The sequence below is a fragment of the Mustela putorius genome, unplaced genomic scaffold (genome assembly GCF_011764305.1).
Source record: "Mustela putorius furo isolate JIRA1106 unplaced genomic scaffold, ASM1176430v1.1 tig00003863_pilon_pilon_pilon, whole genome shotgun sequence".
Classification (NCBI taxonomy): Eukaryota; Metazoa; Chordata; class Mammalia; order Carnivora; family Mustelidae; genus Mustela; species Mustela putorius.
The window spans coordinates 11,732,308-11,752,673 of record NW_025422015.1 but is presented as its reverse complement, the minus strand read 5'-3'; the positions used below and the strand labels follow the sequence as shown (position 1 = coordinate 11,752,673).

The 20,366-nt window shown below is 38.4% G+C and overlaps 1 protein-coding gene across 8 annotated transcripts in view; it reads left to right on the top strand.

Annotated features, from left to right (window-relative positions):
- The window catches only part of AIG1 (androgen induced 1), a 266,136-nt gene extending 246,903 nt beyond the window's left edge, over positions 1-19,233 (top strand). For 3 of the 8 annotated variants that reach the window (XM_045066293.1, XM_045066291.1, XM_004752739.3), the window contains 2 exons: positions 12,515-12,678; positions 18,547-19,233. In XM_045066293.1, the coding sequence (XP_044922228.1) occupies positions 12,515-12,678; positions 18,547-18,584 (202 nt within the window). In that variant the 3' untranslated portion in view covers positions 18,585-19,233. Of the gene's footprint in view, positions 1-5,779; positions 6,363-12,514; positions 12,679-13,283; positions 13,609-18,546 lie in introns of those variants that run through there. The other 5 variants (XM_045066290.1, XM_004752741.3, XM_045066294.1 and 2 more) reach the window with 4 other exon arrangements.
- The last annotated feature ends 1,133 nt before the right edge of the window (positions 19,234-20,366 follow it).

Below are 20,366 nucleotides of genomic sequence, written 5' to 3'. Positions count from 1 at the left end.
GCAGGACTACTACTTTACATACTGTGATATTTATGTGCCTGACACATTCTAGACACTGTTCATATTTATTGAATGAAAAAAAGAAACATTTAACAGTTATGGAAGAAGCACAAAGAGGACAGATGCGACAAACAGTACAGAGATGGCCTCACTGCAATTTGAGACCGGACACTGGCACAAAGCAAGAGCTCAAGAGATGTCTAGAAATTTGCTATTTATTTAAGGAGATTGGCAATTAGAAAAAGAGAAAGGTTGGTAGTTAAAGATGGCAGGATCAAGGAAGATATAATCATGGCAGTGATAATGAGAACACTACAGTCCTAAAAATAAGGATCTACTAGAAGGAGAAGCACTAAATGTACTAGAGAGACACTAGAGATCATTTCTACAAAATATGGATAATTGTGATTTTCGTATGTGGGATTTAGGTGCTCCTCTTCCCTTTCCAGAGCTAGCAGTTTAAGCGCATGCATTTCCCACTACCACAGCCAACTCTGATGATTGTTCGGGTTAGGAGAATCCCTTGCTGTCCACATTCCCCACCTCTTTCTAGAAAGAACATATGTTTCCTACAACATTCAATGTGTCAACCTGATGTTTTGCATCCATATACTTTAAGAAGGTCCAAATGATTGAAGTTAAGCAAAATCAGTCATGAATTTTACTAGGGAAATTCGAATCGAGCTCTCTGGGGGAAATATCACCATAAGATCAGGTAGGCTATAGAAAGCAGGATTCAAAAGAAGCAAATCATTTGAAACCACTTTTTAGATATGTGCCAGGAAATGTGTTGGGAGAAAATATTCTGAAGTAGACTATTGGCCTGCCTGTGTGGATAAATTACTCTGATATTTGTGATTTAGAATCAGGAAGAAAACACATTTCTTCATTATCTCATTACAGGAATTCATTCTGGGAGGCATGCACAATTTGTCTTTTTCCCCAGGGATGGGCGGAGGGACTTGTAACCTTGAAAATATCTTTGTGTATATGAGTAGAGAAAAAAATATGTATTTCTGCATATGGGGAAGCAGTGGGAAGATTTTGTTTTGTTTGCTTGTTTTTTTTTTTTTTTTATCTAACCTAAGTTGACTCTGCTAATAACTTTATGTTATCTTCTGAGTCGATCTCTAAGATAGGCAGTATTCTTTATACTCCTTTAGCAGAGAGAAACTTGAGGCTTCTAAAGTTAAATAATATTCAGGGTGACCGAATTACTATGTGGATAACCTGTAAGATGATCCAAAGTATAAATGGTAAAGCTACCCGATAGCACCAGCTCCATAATTTGTGGAGCACAGTGCAAAATAAAAATTTGGAGCCCCTGATTAAAAAATGATTAGGAATTTTAAGGTAAGGAAGCAGAGTATTAGGTCAAATGTAGGGTCCTTCTGAGTCAGAGACCACATGCGACTGCATTAGGTGTACATACATAAAGCTGGCCTCATGTCTAGATACCTCCAACTGATGTCAATTTGGGTTAACTCCAATGAGAAAATTAGAAAGACACGATAAATTGTATATTATGATTATATCCTAAGATTATCTTGAAGAATACTCTATTAAATCCACAGTAAATGAAGAGTTATGTAATTTTATCTGTAACTTCTAAAATTATCCCTATAACTGAGCTAGAGGATATTTTAGCACTGCTTCAAATGGGATCCCTCCATGTGGTATTTGCCTATGAATTGATGCACTAATTCTCTAGCATTACTGTACACATCACCATAGAAAACTTTTTGAGACCTGTTTCCAGAGCCCTGTTCCCACCTACGCAGATATCTTTTGTCATATTCCTGGGGCCCGCGGCCATTACAGTGGGAATCTTGGCAGCCTTCTCCACCATGATCTCCTCAATGGCACACCATCGCATCCTTACTGCTGCTTATTCCAACTGGCACACAGAAAGGATTCAAGAAGAGTTTGTTGAATAAATGAATGAGTACGCAACCTCCAGAAAACTCCAACAGAATTCTAGATTCTCAAAAGTGTAGCAAGAACCAATCTCCTAGATTGATTGCAATCTATAATCAGACTATTGATTGCAATCAATAGTCAGGAGATGGTCCAAGGTGCCTTTATATTGCCCTAAATTGAGATTATTAGATCTAAAAAGAGGGCCACGTCTAAAGTCAGCATTTTGAACCAAAAGTTAAAACTGGCCTTGGCAAGTCTTTCAAAAGCATCAGGTTGGAAATACCATGGAAGACATATAGAGACCCACTGGTCAGGAAGCTGATCAATGCACATCCCTTATCTTGCCCCACCTTGGAGTACATGCTCTCTGCCTGCCAAGCAGTGTAGTAAATTTCAGTAGGCTAAATCCACATACGATGTGACTCTTTCTTAAGACCTAAGTCAATGCCTTTTCTGAAGGAAGTGTTTATTATTTTATCCTTGCAGTGGTTTTCCTTCCCTCTCAGGAAGTTGCAAAATCTGACCCTTGAGTTAATTTATAAGAGACTCACTCTCGTGTTAAAACTTCACCAAAACTGATTGATCTTACATTTTGCAATATTTCTATATCTCACACATTTTCCATAACTTTTATAGTCAGTGGGGAAAAACAAAAATTCTACACAGAGATTCCATACTTGAATCACTTTTTTATTCTGAGCACATTAAAATCTGTCCAGAACCCTGTTCCTATCCATCGCTTTCTATTCTTCAGAGCTCTGAAGGAGGCCAGACCATAGGCTGAGACCCAGACTGCTGAGGTGTGTATCCCTGCTTCTTCACTTACTGAACCTCTCAGGGCTTCAGTGTCCTTATCTGCAAAATGGTAATAATATAAGACCTTTCCCAAAGAGTCTCTCATGTAGAACTTTCAGTGCAGTGCCTGTCACTGAGAATTCAGTGACATTAGCCATTAGCTGTTATTGCATGAGTCTGCATCCTATGCGTCTTATGAGTAGTAGCCCAGCTGTTGAATATCCTAGCTCCTTAACTAAATGTGAATAACAAAGCAATTTTTAAAGCCTTTTAAATAAACTCATCTTAAGAATTGAAAGATCATCAGTGATAAGATAGGTAAGTATGTATGTCTATCCAGGATAAATAAGGGTGACAGAGGCAGAAAAGGGAAGATGATATGTCTTCCTCCCTACATCTCCTCAAGGGCTCCAGTGATCAGCACAACTCATGATGTATGTGATGGGATGAAATTTGGCTAGGTGGCGTAAGAACTACTAAGCTTAACAAGGGCAATTTTTCTTTCCTCACTATTTATCATGTATACCCTGTCAAAATCCAAAAGAGATTTGAAGGAGACACATACCACTTAGAATCTGAAAATTTTCTTGCTTCTGCTTTGTAGGAGGGAATTTAGTTTTCTAATATTCTCAATTCTCAAATATACTATGCTACTAGATGTTGTCTAGTCTATTCTTTTCCCACTTATCCCCTGCCTACAACACTATACTTCTCTGTCTTCCTTTCTTGTCACTAGCTCATTTCTATTTATTTATTTATTTTGGTCTGCTTCTTAGCTTCTTCATTCTCCTCAAACTAACCCTTAGATCTTTTCTAGGTCTCTCTCATGGACCTCTCAGCTCTTACACTCTACCTGGGTGATCTCAATTTGTTCTGATGGCTCCAACCACCATATTTTGGCCAAGGAATCCTATATCTGTATTGCTACATCAGTTCTTTCTCTACAGTCCAAACCCATGTAATTGCCTTCAGGAAATCTCCCCTTGGATCACTTACAGACACTTCGAACTCAACATGTCCAAACTGAACTCATCATCCTCTCAAACGGGCTCCCTTAAGGTTTTCCCTATCTCAGGAAATGGCAGCACTCTCCACCCAGTTAATCAAGCCAGGAATCTATGATTCAATCTTAACTCATCTCAGTTCCCTCACTGCCTAAATCCAGTCAATCACCAAGTTCTCTTAATTCTATTTTCTAAATCAGTTTCTTTTAAATGTATTTTACCTTCAGTGAAAGAGACATCTATTGCATCATGCCAGCATGCATGTGCATGCACACACACACACACACACACACACCCCCCACAAGTGAAACACAAGTTTCATAAAACAATTTTTGTCATCATTTTATGTAAAGTTTTCTGATATTTTCTACTGGGTGAAGTTAAGCTACCAACTGAAGAGCTTGTAAACATCCCAAAGATCCAACAATCAGCTCTCTTGACCATCTCCAGCATGCTACTGTTTATGACCCACAATTTGATAGATGCCGGTCTAAATATTTCTTAAATCTACCCACTAATTTTCAGTCCCAGTGCTATCATTCCAATCTTGGCTACCAGCAACTCTGATATAATGGGTTTCCAGGTCAACTGATCTGTTTCACTTTTATTTGAAACCTTTCAAAGACTTTCTGTTGTCCACAGAAGAATACAGTCTATAATCCTTACTATGGCTTAAAAACCCACCTACAGTTTGGTGTCTATTTGCTCCCTCATACCCTCTCTCCATTGATCTCAACAAAAATGTTTTCTTCTTGTATATCTGGGAGCTCTCCCTTTTTTTCAGGTCTTTTAACATGTTATTCCATTTGGCTAGAAAGTTCTTGCCTCCCATTTTTGTTCACCTAACTCTTACTTATCCTTCCTAATACAGCTTAAATGCTACTCATTCATTCATTCATTCATTCATTCTTCTACTAGATGGCAGACAGACTAAATGCTGATGACACAGTGTGAAGTAAAAATAAGGGCATCTGGATGGCTCAGTTGGCTAAAGTTGGCTAAGCATCTGGCTATTGATTTTGTCTGAGGTTGCAATCTCAGGGTGTGAGATCAAGCCCCATGTCAGGGTCACACTGAGCATGGAGTCTGCTTAAGATTCTCTCTCTCCCTCTGCCCCTCCTTGCCCTCTCACTCTCTTAAAAAAAAAAAAAAGTTTTTTAAAGGAGAAGTAAAAACAGTCCCTCATCTCACAGAATTTAGATACTCTAGTACTCTAGATGGGAAGAAACATATTCCAATAAAGATATAATTCAAATTTAAGTGCTAATAAAAGAAGAGCTTATAGAATAGATTCATGACTCATAAGGAGTTTATGAAAATCTGACCTAACCTAGTAGATCAGGGAAAATTTTCCTAAGTGATGACTGGTAAGTTATAATAGTTGAGCTAAGATATAAAGGAGAAATATAACCTAATGAGTCTAAGGAGTCTAAGGGATAGAGAGCTAAAAGCATAGGCAGAAAGAGGAACATGTAAAAATCTACATGGCAGGAAGAAATATGGTAAAATCAAGGAACCAAATGAAAGTCAGAGTAAGAGCCAGGTATGAGAGGGAGTATGAAACAGATAGATGCCAGTCTATGATGAACACTCTAGACTTTGTTAAAAATGTAGGTCTTTGGGGGCACCTGGGTGGCTTAGTTGGTTAAATATCCAGACTCTTTATCTTAATTTCAGGGTTGTGATCTCAGGGTCACTTTAAAAAAATTAGGTCTTTAACAAAAAAGGAATGAGAGGCCATTGACATGTTTGAAGCAGGGATATAATGTGTTTAGATTTCTGGTTTGAAAAGATTATTCTGGCAATTGCAAGGATGAATCAGAAGGAGACAATAGTAGATGTCAGGACAACTAGAAACTATTACATTACTCCAAACAGAGATGATCATAACACAAATTAAGGTGATGGAGATGGGGGGAAAAAACATTGGAGAGGTGTGTGAGATAACCTTGACAGAACAAGATAATAGATTAAATATATGTGATGCAAGAGAGAAAAGTAGTAAAGATGACTCCCAGATTTGAGCTGCAAAACTGAATGACTAGTAATACCATTCACAGGGATAAGGAATATCAGAGGAGGACCAGGTTTAAGGGAGAAGAGCATGACTTTGGCTGTACATATATGGATTTTGAGGTATGTTTAAGGTGTATTGAGCACTGTTTTATAAACTTCTCTGAAACAAAGGAGAGGTCTGGACTAAGACATAGATTTGTGAAATTTCCATGTATAGGTTTTAGACATGAAGCAGTGAACATAAATGAACTCATTATCCGAGAATGTACAATATGAGAAGAAAGCTTAAAAACCAAACCCTAAGGAAATCCAATGTTTAGTGGTGGGTGGTGGAGGGTGAACTTAAAAAGAGAACCAAAAAGAGTGACCAAAGTGGTAGGAAGAAAACCAGGAGAAATTGACGTCAAAGAGCTGCTTTGTTTTGGTGGAGTATCAAGACTAGAAGCCAGACTGTTGTGGGAGGAATGATTGCAAAGTATAGATATAGAGTCAATGAGTACAGATTCCCTGGAGAAGTTTGCCTTTGAAGAGAAGACATACAGAACAGTATTTATGAAGTTGATGGAAACTTTTTGGTTGTGCTTTAATAAAAGATATCTGTGTCAAGAGACACCTGGGTGGCTCAGTCGGTTAAGTGTCTGCCTTCAGTTCAGGTCCATGATTTCAGGATCCTGGAGTCGAGTCCTACATTGGGCTCCCTACTCAGTGGGAATCATGCATCTGCCTCTCCCTCTGTCTGCACCTCTCCCTTCTTGTGCTCTCTCTCTCTCTCTCTCTCTGACAAATAGATAAATAAAGTATTTTTTTTAAATCTGTGTTATGTAGTAATTAGATAGGAGGCATTAATAAATATTATTTTTAAATTGCACCTTCAACTGAATTAAAATGGAGGTATATTTAATAATAGACAATCCTAGAAGTCATATGATACTAAAATACCTGCATATTTTTGTGTATGCATGCACACACACACATACACACACACCACATAATTATCCATTTTTTAGGCTAAAATTAAAATTGGTGTCATTACCTTAAGAATAAGCTATTCGGGCACTAAGACAGAAAGGCATTAACAAGATAGACATGGAAGTCAACCAAGAACTGGGAACTCTCCACAGATAGATGAGCAAGGCTATGAGTCATTTTTGTGCAGGGAATTGAGCCCTGATTGTATCAAGGAAACAAATGGCAAAAGCACAACTTGTTAGGACAAGTGGGTGCATCATTCACACCAATCCAGTGAAACCCACATACATAACAGGACTTCTATATCTGAGATATAGTCAAGAAAACTAAAAAAAAAAAAAAAAAAAAAACTTCACTCCATTTTTGGAGATTCTGTTAAATTCCTTGCTTAGGGAAGCAAGACCATACAGCAGAAAAGAAATCAGTTGTGCATTGCTTTTCCAGCTTTGCCAATTTTTAGACAAGTTCTTTAGTTCAGTCTCAGCTCCTTATCTGTGAAATAGGGATAATCATACTTCATAGGGTTGCTGAATAGTGAAGGGGATTACATATGCTAGTAAAACACCGTACTCAGAGTAGCTATCCACCACCCTGCCCTGAGAATTTTACATTTCCACTGTTTTATTGGAACACAACCACACTCTTTTATCTATAGCTACTTTTGCACTAAATAGCAAAGTTGAGAGTTGTGACAGAGAGCATATGGCCTACAAAACTGAGAATATTTTCTCTACAGAAAAGAGCACAGGATAAAGAAAATATGGCCCATATATACTATGGAGTATTATGGCTCCATCAGAAAGGAGGAATACCCAACTTTTGTATCAACATGGAAGGGACTTGAAGAGATTATGCTGAGTGAAGTCAAGTAGAGAGAGTCAATTATCATATGGTTTCACTTACTTGTGGAGCATAAGGAATAACACGGAAGACATTGGAAGATGAAGAGGAGAAGTAAGTTGGGGGAATTTGGAGAGGGAGATGAACCAGGAGAGACTGTGAACTCTGAGAAACAAACTGATGGTTTTGGAGGGGAAAGGGGTGGAGGTGAGCCTGGTTATGGGTATTATGGAGACCACGTATTGCATGGAGCACTGGGTGTGGTGCATAAACGATGAATTCTGGAACACTGAAAAGAAATCTTTAAAAAAGAACATAGGGATTGGGGAGGAGAGTAGGGTTGAGACTTTTTTTTTTAAGTTGTTGGCAAAGTGCCTGTCATATAGTAAAGGCTTAATAAACAAATGCTGTTGTTTTTTATATTTCTTTATTCAGTTATTAGTTCAACAATTATTGAGCACAATCTGTGTGCCAGATATTGCTCCAAGAGCCACAGAATCTAGCGATAAACCTAACAGATAAAAAATCTGTTATGCTTGTTGGACAGACAATAAACAGATCAGTAAAAATAAATACAGTATATTAACTGGCTGGGGAGAAAAATAAAGGGATGGAGAATAGGAAGTTTCAGGATAAAGGTAGCAACTTTTAGATGCAGTGGCCTGGGAAGACCTAATTGAGAAGGTGTCCTTAAAGCAAAATCCAGAAGGACACAAGGGAACGCTGGGAATACTATAGGGGAGATCGGGATAAGGAGTAATGTTCCAGACACGGGAACAAATATAGAGTGCTCAGTGTTCTTAAGGAAGGCCAAGGAGTCAATGTGGCTGGAGTGGGTGAGCAAGAAAAGAAGAGGAGAAGAAAAGTAAGTAGAGTGCCCAGCAAGCCTATGTAGGGCCTTGAAGAACCACTGGGGGTCTCTGGCTCTTACTCTAACAAGAGGGGAAGCAGAAGTTCTGAGCAAAATAGTGGCACATCCTGATTTCCATTTAGACCAGATCAATCTGACTGCTCTAATGAGAATAGCCTATTGACTAGACTATAGCAAATGTAAATGCAAAGCCACAGGAAGCTCTTGCAGGAGTTCTAGTGAGGGGTGGTGAAGGCTTGAACCCAGATAGTAGTGATGGCAATGACAGATAGATGTCTTGGGTATATTTGGAAAATAGAGCCAATGGGATTTAAGGGTGGGTTGGATGTGAGTTGTGAGAAAGGAAAAGTCAAAGATGACTCCACATATTCTGTTCCAAGCTACTACTGCAGTAATGCAGCAACCATTGATGTGAGAAGGGAAGGATGTGGGAGATGCATGGGTGGGGTTGTGGGCAGTCATGCAGGAATTAGGATACAAGGATGATGATGTCATCATGGAAGTGTTGGGTTGGAGATGCATCCTCCCATGGGAGATGTGCAGTTTGCACCAGGGTATAGAACTTTGGAGATCAGGAAGAGGTCAAGACTGGAGATATAAATTTAGGAGTCATCTTTAGATAAAGGGGATGCGGTTGTGGTTGTTATATCTGGTCAATAGTTTGAGATGGCTGCATACAAACTAACAGTGCATCACAAACAACATCAGAGGAGCAGAGGCCTGCATTAGACACCTTACCAAAAGCTGCTAGTGACAGTTTCATTCTACCAGAAACAAGTAGAAAGACAGGAACAGGTAGAAAAAACACAATTAGCATTCATAATTCAAATGGCTCCTAATTTGCCTAATTGAGGAAACAGTTTTACAGTGAGTCAGATTATAATTTTATAAGTTGATTTGCAAAATCAATTGTAGCTTTTCGGTGTTACATTTTTGGAGAATTGCCTATTATCTCAGTGGAAATTAATAAATCACTTGATGAGCACACAGTACTCTTTATACCAGTGAAGAAAAGATTAGGAAGCTAAAACTGCCTCTAATTTATAGACAAACAGAATATGATGCATCAGAATCCCACAGGGTAGTTCTAACAATTTAATTTCTGCTGATTCTCACAAATCCTTCAGCCTTTTAAGAAGGAAAAATCTTGACTAGTTCTCCTTCCTCTTTTGGTAAAAGGCTTTTAGTTTGGACAGTTATTCAAGCTGACCCAGATGGACCTAATGACCATCTCTTCCCACTAAGACAGCATTTCTCCACTTTCTTTCATTACTAAGCCCCCCACCAAGGAAACTTTTTAGGTATTTTTCCTCCTAATATCCAACCTACAAAAATGCCTTATTGTGGTAAGAAATACATAACATTTTTATTATTTTAACCATTTATAATTTTACAACTTAATGTCATGAAATACATTCACAGTGTTATATAACCATAACCACTATCTTTATCCAAAACATTTTCCTTATTCCCGACATAAACTCGGTGCTCATTATACCTTAACTCCCTATTCCCCACTCCTCCCAGCCCCTGGTAACCTCTATTAGACTTTCCTGTCTATGAATTTGCCTGTTCTAGTATCTCATTAGGTGGAATCATACAATATTTGTCTTTCTGTGTCTGGCTTATTTCACTTAGTACAATGTTTTCAAGGTCCATCCTGTTGTAGCATATATCAAAATTGCATTCCTCTTCATGGCTGAATAATATTCCATTGTATGAATAGACCAATTTTGTGTATCCATTGATTCTAAGTGGACACTTGGGTTGTTTCCATATTTTAGTTATTGTGAATAATGCTGCTATGAACATCAGTATACAAACGTCTGTTTGTGTTACTGTCTTCAATTATTTTGGATGTATAACCAGGTGTGAAATTGCTGGGCCTGTGAAATTTTAAGACCACATGTATACTGTGTATCTGTTTATGTTTTTTGTATGTATGCATCTGTGCTTAACACATAAGAAGAGTAAGATTTCTGAAGAAGTCTTCAGAACAAATTTTCACCTCCTTGAGCAGGAATGATATCACCCTCACTGAGACTGCAAGCTCTAGGGAAAGATCCCCAGGTTTCCTGCTTTGATTAGGTAAATATGTAGGTCTCCTTAATAAAAATTGAAGCCATGAATTACCAGGAAGATGAACCCAAAACACATAAGTATAAAAAGTCATCTTTGTTCCCCATGCAGTAATGTTATTTGTATTTTCATCAGTCTTCCACATTGAGAAGAATTGATAAAGTGGTGAGCCCAAGAATATTCTTGAAAATTGTTCTTAGAAGTTGTGTCAGGACCAACCAACGGAGCAAATATTCTAACGAATTTTCTGAGAACAGTGGAGAGCCTAAAATATCTCTTGAACACAATAGAATAATTAAAAGCAAGTATTTTTTATTTAAATTCAATTAGCCAATATACAGTATATCGTTAGTTTCTGATATAGAGTTCAGTGATTCATCAGTTATATGTAACACCCAGTGCTCATTACATCACATGCCCTCCTTAATGTCCATCACCCAGTTACCCCATCCCCCACCCACTTCCTCTTCTGCAATCTTTAGTTTGTTTTCCAGAATCAAGAGTCCCTCTTGGTTTGTCTCCCTCCCTGATTTCTTCCCATTTAGTTTTCTCCTCCCTTCCCCTATGATCCTCTGTGCTATTTCTTGTATTCCACATATGAGTGAAACCACATGATAATTGCCTTTCTCTGATTGACTTATTTCGCTCAGCATAAAACCCTCTAGTTCCATCCACATCAATGTAAATGGTAGGTATTCATCCTTTCTTTTTTTAATTAACATATAATGTATTATTTGTTTCAGGGGTACAGGTCTGTGATTCATCAGTCTTAACACAATTCACACTTACCCAATTACATAATTCACTCACCATAGCACATACCTTCCCCAGTGTCCATCGCCCAGCCACCCCATCCTCCCACCCCCCTCCCCTCCAGCAACCTTCAGTTTGTTTCCTGAGATTAAGAGTCTCTTATGATTTGTCCCTCTCTCTGGTTTCATCTTGTTTCATTTTTCCCTGCCTTCCCCTATGATCCTCTGTCTTGTTTCTCATCCTTCCTGAAGGCTGAGTAATATTCCATTGTATTTGTGAAATGTGGAGGTGGAGGGACAAATAAAGGATCCAAAGATTCAGATAGTGGTTAGCCAGTTATTGGTGAGGTTCCATCAGCAGGTACAGGCTGCCCTCTGTACTGAGTACACTGCTGAGTACACACTGTTATCTGGTTGGAAGGCCCTATGGCACATACTCACCTAGATTTAATTACAGTGTGCTTGCCTGATGCTATATTGTTTCCATATGTAAGGAAGAAATTAAGATTGTATAACAGTATTGAGAAAAACAACACTTTCAAATAGCTGATCAGAGCCCATCAAGTGTCAGGAAAAAGAAGGAGAAGCCAAAGAACTGCCTGATTGGAGGAGACTAAGGAGATGTGACTACCAAAGACCCTGTTGGATCCTGAACCAGAAAAGGAACACTAATGGGGAAATGGGAATTCTGAATAAAGTCTGCGGTCTGCAGTCCACTTGTTGTACCAATGTTAATGGCACCTTACTAATTGTACTGTCATTATTCAAGATGCTAACATTCTGGGACACTTAGGTAAAGGGCTTGCTGGAACTCTGTACTACATTTGCAACTCTTCTGTGAGTCTAAAATTATTTTAGAACAAAAAGTAAAAGAAAACAGGGGCATCTGGGTAGTTTAGTCAGTTAAGTGTCCGACTCTTGATTTCTGTTCAGGTCGTGATCCCAGGGTCGTGAGATCAAGCCCCGCATGGGACTCTGTGCTCAGTGCAGAGTCTGCTTGAGACCCTCTCCCTCAATCCCTCCCCACTGAACACTGTGCCCACACTCTTTCTATCTCTCTCAAATAAATAAATGAATCCTAAAGAAAGTAAAAGAAAACAAACAACAACAACAAAGTTTCTGGTAGTTCCTGGGTGTCAGAAGCAAACTTGTAACTGGCATTGCTGAAGGATGGTTGGAGTGGGGGTTCTATATTTGTGATAGCAGGAGCTTTGAAATCTGACATGAGAAGAACTCCTGTCTTTGTCTCCTTTCCAATTCTATTGCAGGGTATGTTGGGTGCATCATGTAACTGGGATGTGGGTGTACCCTTTCCTGGAACACATTGGCCCAGGAGCCAGAATTGTCTTCTTTGGGTCTACAACCATCTTAATGAACTTTTTGTACCTGCTGGGAGAAGTTCTGAACAGCTATATCTGGGATACACAAAGAAGTAAGTTTTGTTTGGGGGAGCATAACACGGGAGGATTGCTATCTAAAAGAGTGTGTGCAGACACTGAAGGAAAATTCCATCATCGCACAGGATCGCTTAGGAAGAGTTTCATTTTTATAACTACACAGTGTTAATTTAAGAGTTGCTGGCTGTTACCTGAAAGTTTTATTACTCATTTTGTCTTATTAGCTAGTCAAACATCCAAATCTAAGGAAAAAGAAGCATACCTATAAAATTTTATAGGGAGAAATGTAGTGTTAACAATAAAAAAAAAATTTAGGAAGTTCATTCTGATCAACAAAATACTGCCTTAGCTAAAGGGACCCCCCCCAATAAATAGACAAATTATTAAATGTAACCAAACAGTCCCGTTAAAAGCCACCCAGACCTCCACTTCTTACATCATCCTTCAGAGAGGTCTCCCCACTTTTCTGCTAAAACTCCAAGCTGTGCAGAACGCCTGCAGCCACTGTGATTCACCAGTGACTGTCATTTTCAAGGACTGAAGGTGGCAAAGAGGCACAGGCAATAAAGGGTAATACGTCATTGCTGCCAAACTCTTTTAACCTATGATTTGATTTCTCTTTTGTTTCCATTTATGGCAGAGCCTCCATCTTGGCAAGGCACATAATCTTACCCAAGCTGTGCACACCCGATCCAAAGTGTATGTCAGATAGCAGAAAAATGGGAAGGTGGAAAAAGCAACAGCGCGGCATGCAGCCATTTGAGTCCTGCATGAAAGTATATTGAAGGGCAAGATGGTCCGGGAATTTTAGAGAGCTCTGGGCATCGCCAGTATAATCACAACATTCTAGACGTCACCCGTAAATGATCTCTGTTCCACAAACATGGAACACCCTACTTTGTGCCAGACACTGTGCCAGGAACTTGATCTAATTAGACAAATAAAACACAGTCATTGCACAGTTACTGGATTGGACTTTTTTGTGTGTGGATCTTCTAAAATTGTGTGTGTCAAGGTGTTGGTCCATGGTAAATGGCCCAGAGGAATTTGAGGATTTCTTTTCTCAGCAGCTGGCTTGATTTTAGTTAAGTGATCTATTAGAAAAAGTCTCAAAAATTTTTATTCAGTTCAGACCACAACTTGGGAAACCAGAAATGAATCCTTTAATAATTCCCTCTCTGTTCAATGAGAATATGAATCTTTATTAGTTAACTCATTATTTAGCTAACTTAAAAAAATATTTTAAGAACAAAATGTAAACTTTTCTCAGCTTCTTGGGAGGAAGGCCATATTTAAATTTCGGCTAATATATTTAATATATGTTATTCAGGAAGTATTTATTACTCTTTCCCCTTGATTAGCTTGATTCCAATGGTCATTCGACCACTGTTCAACTACTTCTAAGGGAAGATGGCCTGAAAACTAAGAGAGAGAAAAATCCAGTGTCGCTTCATAGAATGCTGCTCTTTAAAAACATTGAGTGAAAAAAACCAAAACAAACAAACAACAACAAAAAAACGAGTGAGAAGTTGAAATGAATACTGAAACTAAGGGTTTTTTAAATGATCTGTTCAACTTAATTTGTATCATTCCTTTATGTAAGATTGACTAACATTTTGCAACTCATTTTAAGTATAGAGATTAATTTTATCTACATGGGACCATCTAGTTAATTCCACAGAAGTGGATGTTTCATGTCAAGTAGGCACATTTTGCTTTTCATTTATGAATAGGATTGCAGATTTCTTGACCTCCTCTAAATTTGACCTGCCAAATGGCTTGTTAGACCCATAAAGTGGGATTTTTGTTCTTGAAACAACATTTAAAAATTGGGAGATTACACAAACAGGCCAGATTCATCAGCTTATCAAATACCTTAGGATCTTGCAACACTGAGCTCACTGTTCTCTTCTGGCAACAATGGATTAGCACTGAGGATAAATTGCTCCTTGCGATGGCTCCCTAAGTGTTCCTAGTTCTCGCCCGGCCACTTTTCTCTATTACATTAGCTGCCTGCTTCTGTAGATAGTAAAATTTGAAACTGTTGATTAAAAGCAGGGTGTGCTGTGTGTGTGTGAGTGTGTGTGTGTGTGTGTGTGTGCACGCACAGTAAATTGAATACAATCAAGTACAGTATTACAATCCTGAGTACATTTACTACACCCTAAACAAAATCTCCCAAGAAGCAGAGATACCATGCTGAGTGCACTTCCTTGTATCCATAATGATTTTTAATGGCTCCACTTCCTCCACTTGGTTAGGTTATACTGACTTCAACTTGAAGATAAAAATCACATTATTACAGAATCTTGGAATTAAAAAGAGTATTAGAAACAATCTAAGCTGGCCCTTTCTTTTTACTAACCAGCAGCTGAGCTGGGAAATCCTCGGTGACCCACCAAAATGGTGGTTGCAGGGCCAATACCTTCTGAGTAATGTTCAATCCAGTGTTACTTCTAATGAGCCATTGGGTTGTCCCCATTGAAAACCCAGCACATGAGAGGTTAGAAACTTCACTAAGATCCATAGGCCTAGTTTATAAGATAACAAAATAGATCAGCCTGATATGAACTATGAACAAAAAGCTCTTAAAATAAGGTAATTAATAGTCAGGCATTTGCTCTTTTAAAGGAAGGTAACTCAAGGTGATTTTGAGACTGCTATATTGGTTTGCTAGGGCTGCTACAGCAAAATACCACAGGCTGGGGGTCTTAAGCAATTGAAATATAATGTCTCATGGTTCTGGGGGCCAGAAGACCAAGATTAAGGTATTAGTAGGATTGGTTTCTTCTGAGGGCCATGAGGGAAGGATCTGTTCCAGGCCTCTCTTTTTGACTTGTAGATGGCTGTCTTCATGTTCAGATGGCATTCATCCTTACATGTGAGGCTGTAATTCCCTTTTTATAAAGGCAATGGTCATATTTGATTAGGTCCACCCTGATAACTTCATTTTAACTTGGTAAAGACCCTATTTCCAAATACAATCACATTCTAAGGAGAGAAACAGTTCCATCCATAATTCTCTGCTTTCTGTCCCCGAAACTCATGTCCTAATTCATGCAAAATACATCCCCAACAGCTCCAAATGTCTTTCCAACATCAACTCTAAGGTACAAAATCTCATCTTAAATATCACCTAAATCAAGTATGGTTAAGACTTGGGGTATGATTCATCTTGAAGCACAATTGTTTTCCAGTTGTGAACCTCTGAAGCCATACAGAAAGTTATCTGCTCCCAAAACACCTTGGTGGGACAGACATAGAAGACCCATATCCTTTCCAAAAAGGAGAAATTACAGGGTGTGAAAAAGGGGTCACAGTTCTCAACAAAGTTTGAAACATAGCAGGGAAAATTCTAGATTTAAAGGCTTGAGAATGAGCCTCTTTAGCTGAATGCTCCATCCTCAGGGCTCACCAGAAGGAGGATGTGGCTCTGCCCCTGGGTGGTAGCCCTACCCACAGAAGAGGGTATCCCCTGAACCACCTTAAAAGTCATTTTTCCTTCATTTCATGCTATCTATCTGTCCCTTTCATCCAGGCTAACAGTGTTTCTGCTAGTACAAAATTCTCAAAAAACCTTATTGGTTTCCCATGCAATTCACAGGGGCCCAAGTCATCAGACAAGAAGGTCCCCCACATATCTTTACTGGCTTCTGCTGAAATGGTTAATTGGATCCATGAATGATATGCCTAATCTCCTTAGCAAAGGGTTGTCCAGCTGCACCCTTGGCCCTCTTTCACTTTCTGAGGTTCTAAGGTTAGGACTTCAACATATGAATCTGGGGGCAGGGTGTGGGGCAACATACAATTCTATAACCACTGAAATCTTTCTGTACTTAATCTAAGAATTTATTCCAATTCCAGTGTGTCTAACTGGGGTGACCAATCTTATTAAAGTAAAATTTTATACGACCAGAAATGAAAGTGTCCAAAAGTGAAAGGTTAGGTTAAGGACAGGGAAAGCAAGCAAAAGAGAAAGGAGTTTGGAGCCAGGCTTGTGTGACAGAAACCTTCTCCCCCATGCCTATCCAGCTCATGTCCCACACAGACCAACCCAGGCCTACAATGTCCCAGTGCTGCCCTCTGGTTGAGCCCTTCTCCCTGCCTGGCCGAATCACATGTGACTAACTCTCTCAGGGTCAATCAACTCTTCTTCTATGTTCCCAAAAGCACATCCTGCCTCAGCTTTGTGACAGGTTTCTTTCTGCTATTCGTGTGGAAATTATACCTCGGGTTCTTCCAAATATTATTTACAGCTGTCTAATTTTTTCCCTCTACCTCAAAGCTGCCAAACTAAAGTAGGTGGGGAGCCATTTTTCCTGTCTGGGTCAATGAACACCCCCTGTTCTGCACCCCCACTTTTGAAGATTCCACTATTGCTGCCAAGTCAACCCATCTGCAGGAGAACACTTAGGAAGAAACAGACTTTAAAGAAAAGCAAGCAGTTATTAGTTCCTGAGAGCTTCTCCACAGGGGAGGGAACATGGGACAAAGTTGGGACCCAAGTCATGTGTGTTGTTTGAACAGAATCCACGTTGTGTTTTTCCGCCTTTGCCTTGGTTACCAACAACTAAGGCATCTCTTGGCCTTCTCCCCCTTAACCCTATTCCTCCTCCCTTCAGATGTCCTTACTCTTGAAACCGAAGTTTTCCTTAATATGATTTCTGAGAAGTACTTTGGAAAAAGTGTTACAGATCTCTGCCAGTTCCTCAGTCATAAAAACCAAACCAGAAAGTCTGCCTAAGGACACCTGTTCAGAGCATGTTACCTGCCTTCCCCCATTACTATCCTGACTCCACAAAGCAGATACTAGGAGTTGGAACCTGGGGGGAAGGGGAGTCCTTCTTAATATAAGCCCTGTATGAGCCTCTGGGATTAGGCTTTAAATTTTTTTATATTGTGAAATTCCATATTTTACTCTGCTTTCCCACTAACATAGCCTTCTGAGGCTTTCCTTACATTCATTGTTTATTAACTGATTCATTAAAGATTAAGCTCCAACCATAAGTCAACACTATTTTGGGTGCTAGGGATATTATCAGAAACAAACCAGTTAAGGGTTCTGCCTTCAGAGAGCTTATAACTTACAAAAGAATACCAACAATACCTGCAAAACAGTATTTGGAGTTTTTTTTGTTCCAACAAAATTCTCTGAGAATTTGGTTTCAGAGGATGAGTATTTAGTAAAAAGCAAAGGAAAAAAGAAGTGGGAAACATTTATCAGATTTAACTTTAATTCATGAGAATGACTTCAACATTTTCATCTCCAGGAAAATGAAACATCATTAATTCACTATTCACCACAAACAACAAGCAAAGCTCTTGCTGGTCCAGTACATATGAGTCTCTCAGGAGGTGAAACATAGTTCTACCAGGATTGGGTTGAATAGAAGGAGATCTTCTACAAAGATATGGAAATAAATCGTTCCTGTGCTTAAAAAGCTCTCTATGAGTTTAAAAAAAAACCAAAATTCTTGACTTCTGAAAATCTAGAGTTCTTGCCTTGAGAAGAAACACAACTAAAATAAAAATAAATGAGGACTGTTTGAGACTCATCAGTTGCACACCTCCTGTTGCTAGAAGCTGGTTACAAAGCAGTCTGGTTGGGGTTTCTGTGCAAAACTCTGTGAGTCAGGAACTAACTTGCACCATCACTCCCAGAAGCCGTTAAGACTTGGGAGTGTCCTGACTTGGGGGGAAAGGGTGGGGACACAGGTCACCGAGGAAGTTCCTGGAGAAAATTGTAAAAGATTTTTCCTTCTGAACTAGGAGAAAAGCGGTGGGTGCAGCAGGGTAGAAAGGGAGAGGTGTGGGGATAAGGGAGGGTTTTTTGAAGCAGCCTTGGCAAATCTGCTCACAATTCAATCTGATATTAAAATAAAGTACTTCGCCTGAATTTCTAGGTATGGAAGAAGAGAAAGAGAAGCCTAAATTGGAATGAGATCTAAGTCTAAATGAAAGAGATGGATTGAATCGCCATTGAAGACTGGTTACCCCCTGGGCATTGGCAGTGCAGGAAAGGAAGCCTCCAAGAAAGCAGTGGAGTTCATCTCAGCCTTCCTGCCTCCCCCACCCTGGGGGGGGGCACCTTTATAAAGAAACATATATAAAAATAGAATACAGTTATATCCCAAATAACTTGCCCTATTATGTTTTAAAGAATTGTTTCCAAATTCATTATTGATAATAACATCTTTTTTTTCCCCTCTTCTAGTTTTTAAAACTAAAATTAGGCATTGGATTTTAATTTCTGCTATTGTAATTCCATTTACTTGAGGAAGAATAAAACTCTATTGTGTTTTTTGTTAAGAAATATGTGAAATTCAAAGGGGCAGATGTGGAGAAAAGCATTTGAGTACTGAGTCCTGCAGGTGGCTGGGGAAATGAACCCAGGCCACAGGGCAAGTCTGAGGGAAATGGGATGGATTGCTCCCTATTGCAATGATGTCACAGTTGCCTCAAACAGGCAATGTTAGTAATAATTACATCAATTTAGTCAAAACCCTGAGTGTATTTGGATCTCATGATTTAATCTTGTGAAACTTTTCTTATATGCAAACTGAAACTTTAATAAAGACCAAACAACCCCAGTGTGATAACTGCATGGTGTATTAAACATTGGAGTCTCCTTTCTTATTTGTTTCTATTACCTGTTGAGAATGGGTTTACTGAACCTAATTCTTAATTATTTTTTATTTTAGGAACTGTATCTTTTTGATAAATCTAAAAAGAATATTTTTTAAAAAGCTAATTTATAAAATCTTTGACCGTAATTATTTTAAAATAAGACTAATGCAGAACATGTAGTAGAGAATACATAAAAATAAATCTTAGAAAAATGCGGGATAAATAAATTAAATAACTAATTTTTAAAAAAGAAAAATGTAGGGGAAAAGCTAATCAAAATAAAAGCAGAAATTAAGTAAGACAGCAGAAAAATAACAGAGGAACTGATATATAAGTAAATTGATTGATAAATACAGTATCTCATCTATACAAATAACACTAAAATATGCAAGCAAGAGAGAAACAAATACTTTGCAATATAAGCATAGATGTGAAAAAAATTATTTTAATTATAAAAATAAACTTTATATTTCTATGGCAACAAATTCTTAGAACCCAGTGAAATGTGCAATTTTCAAGTAAATGAATTCAATAAGAATTGGAAAGCTATAACAGACTGATATTCATGGAAGACTTCTTTTTAATGTTCAAATAACTATCTCCAAAAAAGGAATTGGGTCCAGAGTGTTTCATGAGCAAATCTTTGAAAACATTCAAGTAACAACTCACATGTTATTTAAACTGTTCCAAGATTACAGAACGATGAAACACTTCCTAAATTATTTATCAAAGTTAATAGAACCCTCAAAACAAAGCCAACGTAGAAAAAAAAATCATTTGCTTTAACATAACATAACATAACAACATAAATCCAATACATATAATTTTTCAAAACTTAATAAGGTTTATTCTAAAAATTGAAGGATGGGCAAATACTAGGGTTTTTATTTAAAAACATTGTCTCAATACAATCATCCCTGCTTATCTGCAGGAGACACGTTCCAGGATCCTCAGTAGATGCCTGAAACCCCAGACAGTGTTGAACCATATATGTACTATGTTTTTTCCTGTAAATATATGCTTATGATAAAATTTAATTTATAAATTAGGCACAAGAGATTTAATAGCAATAATAATAAAATAAAACAATTCCAAC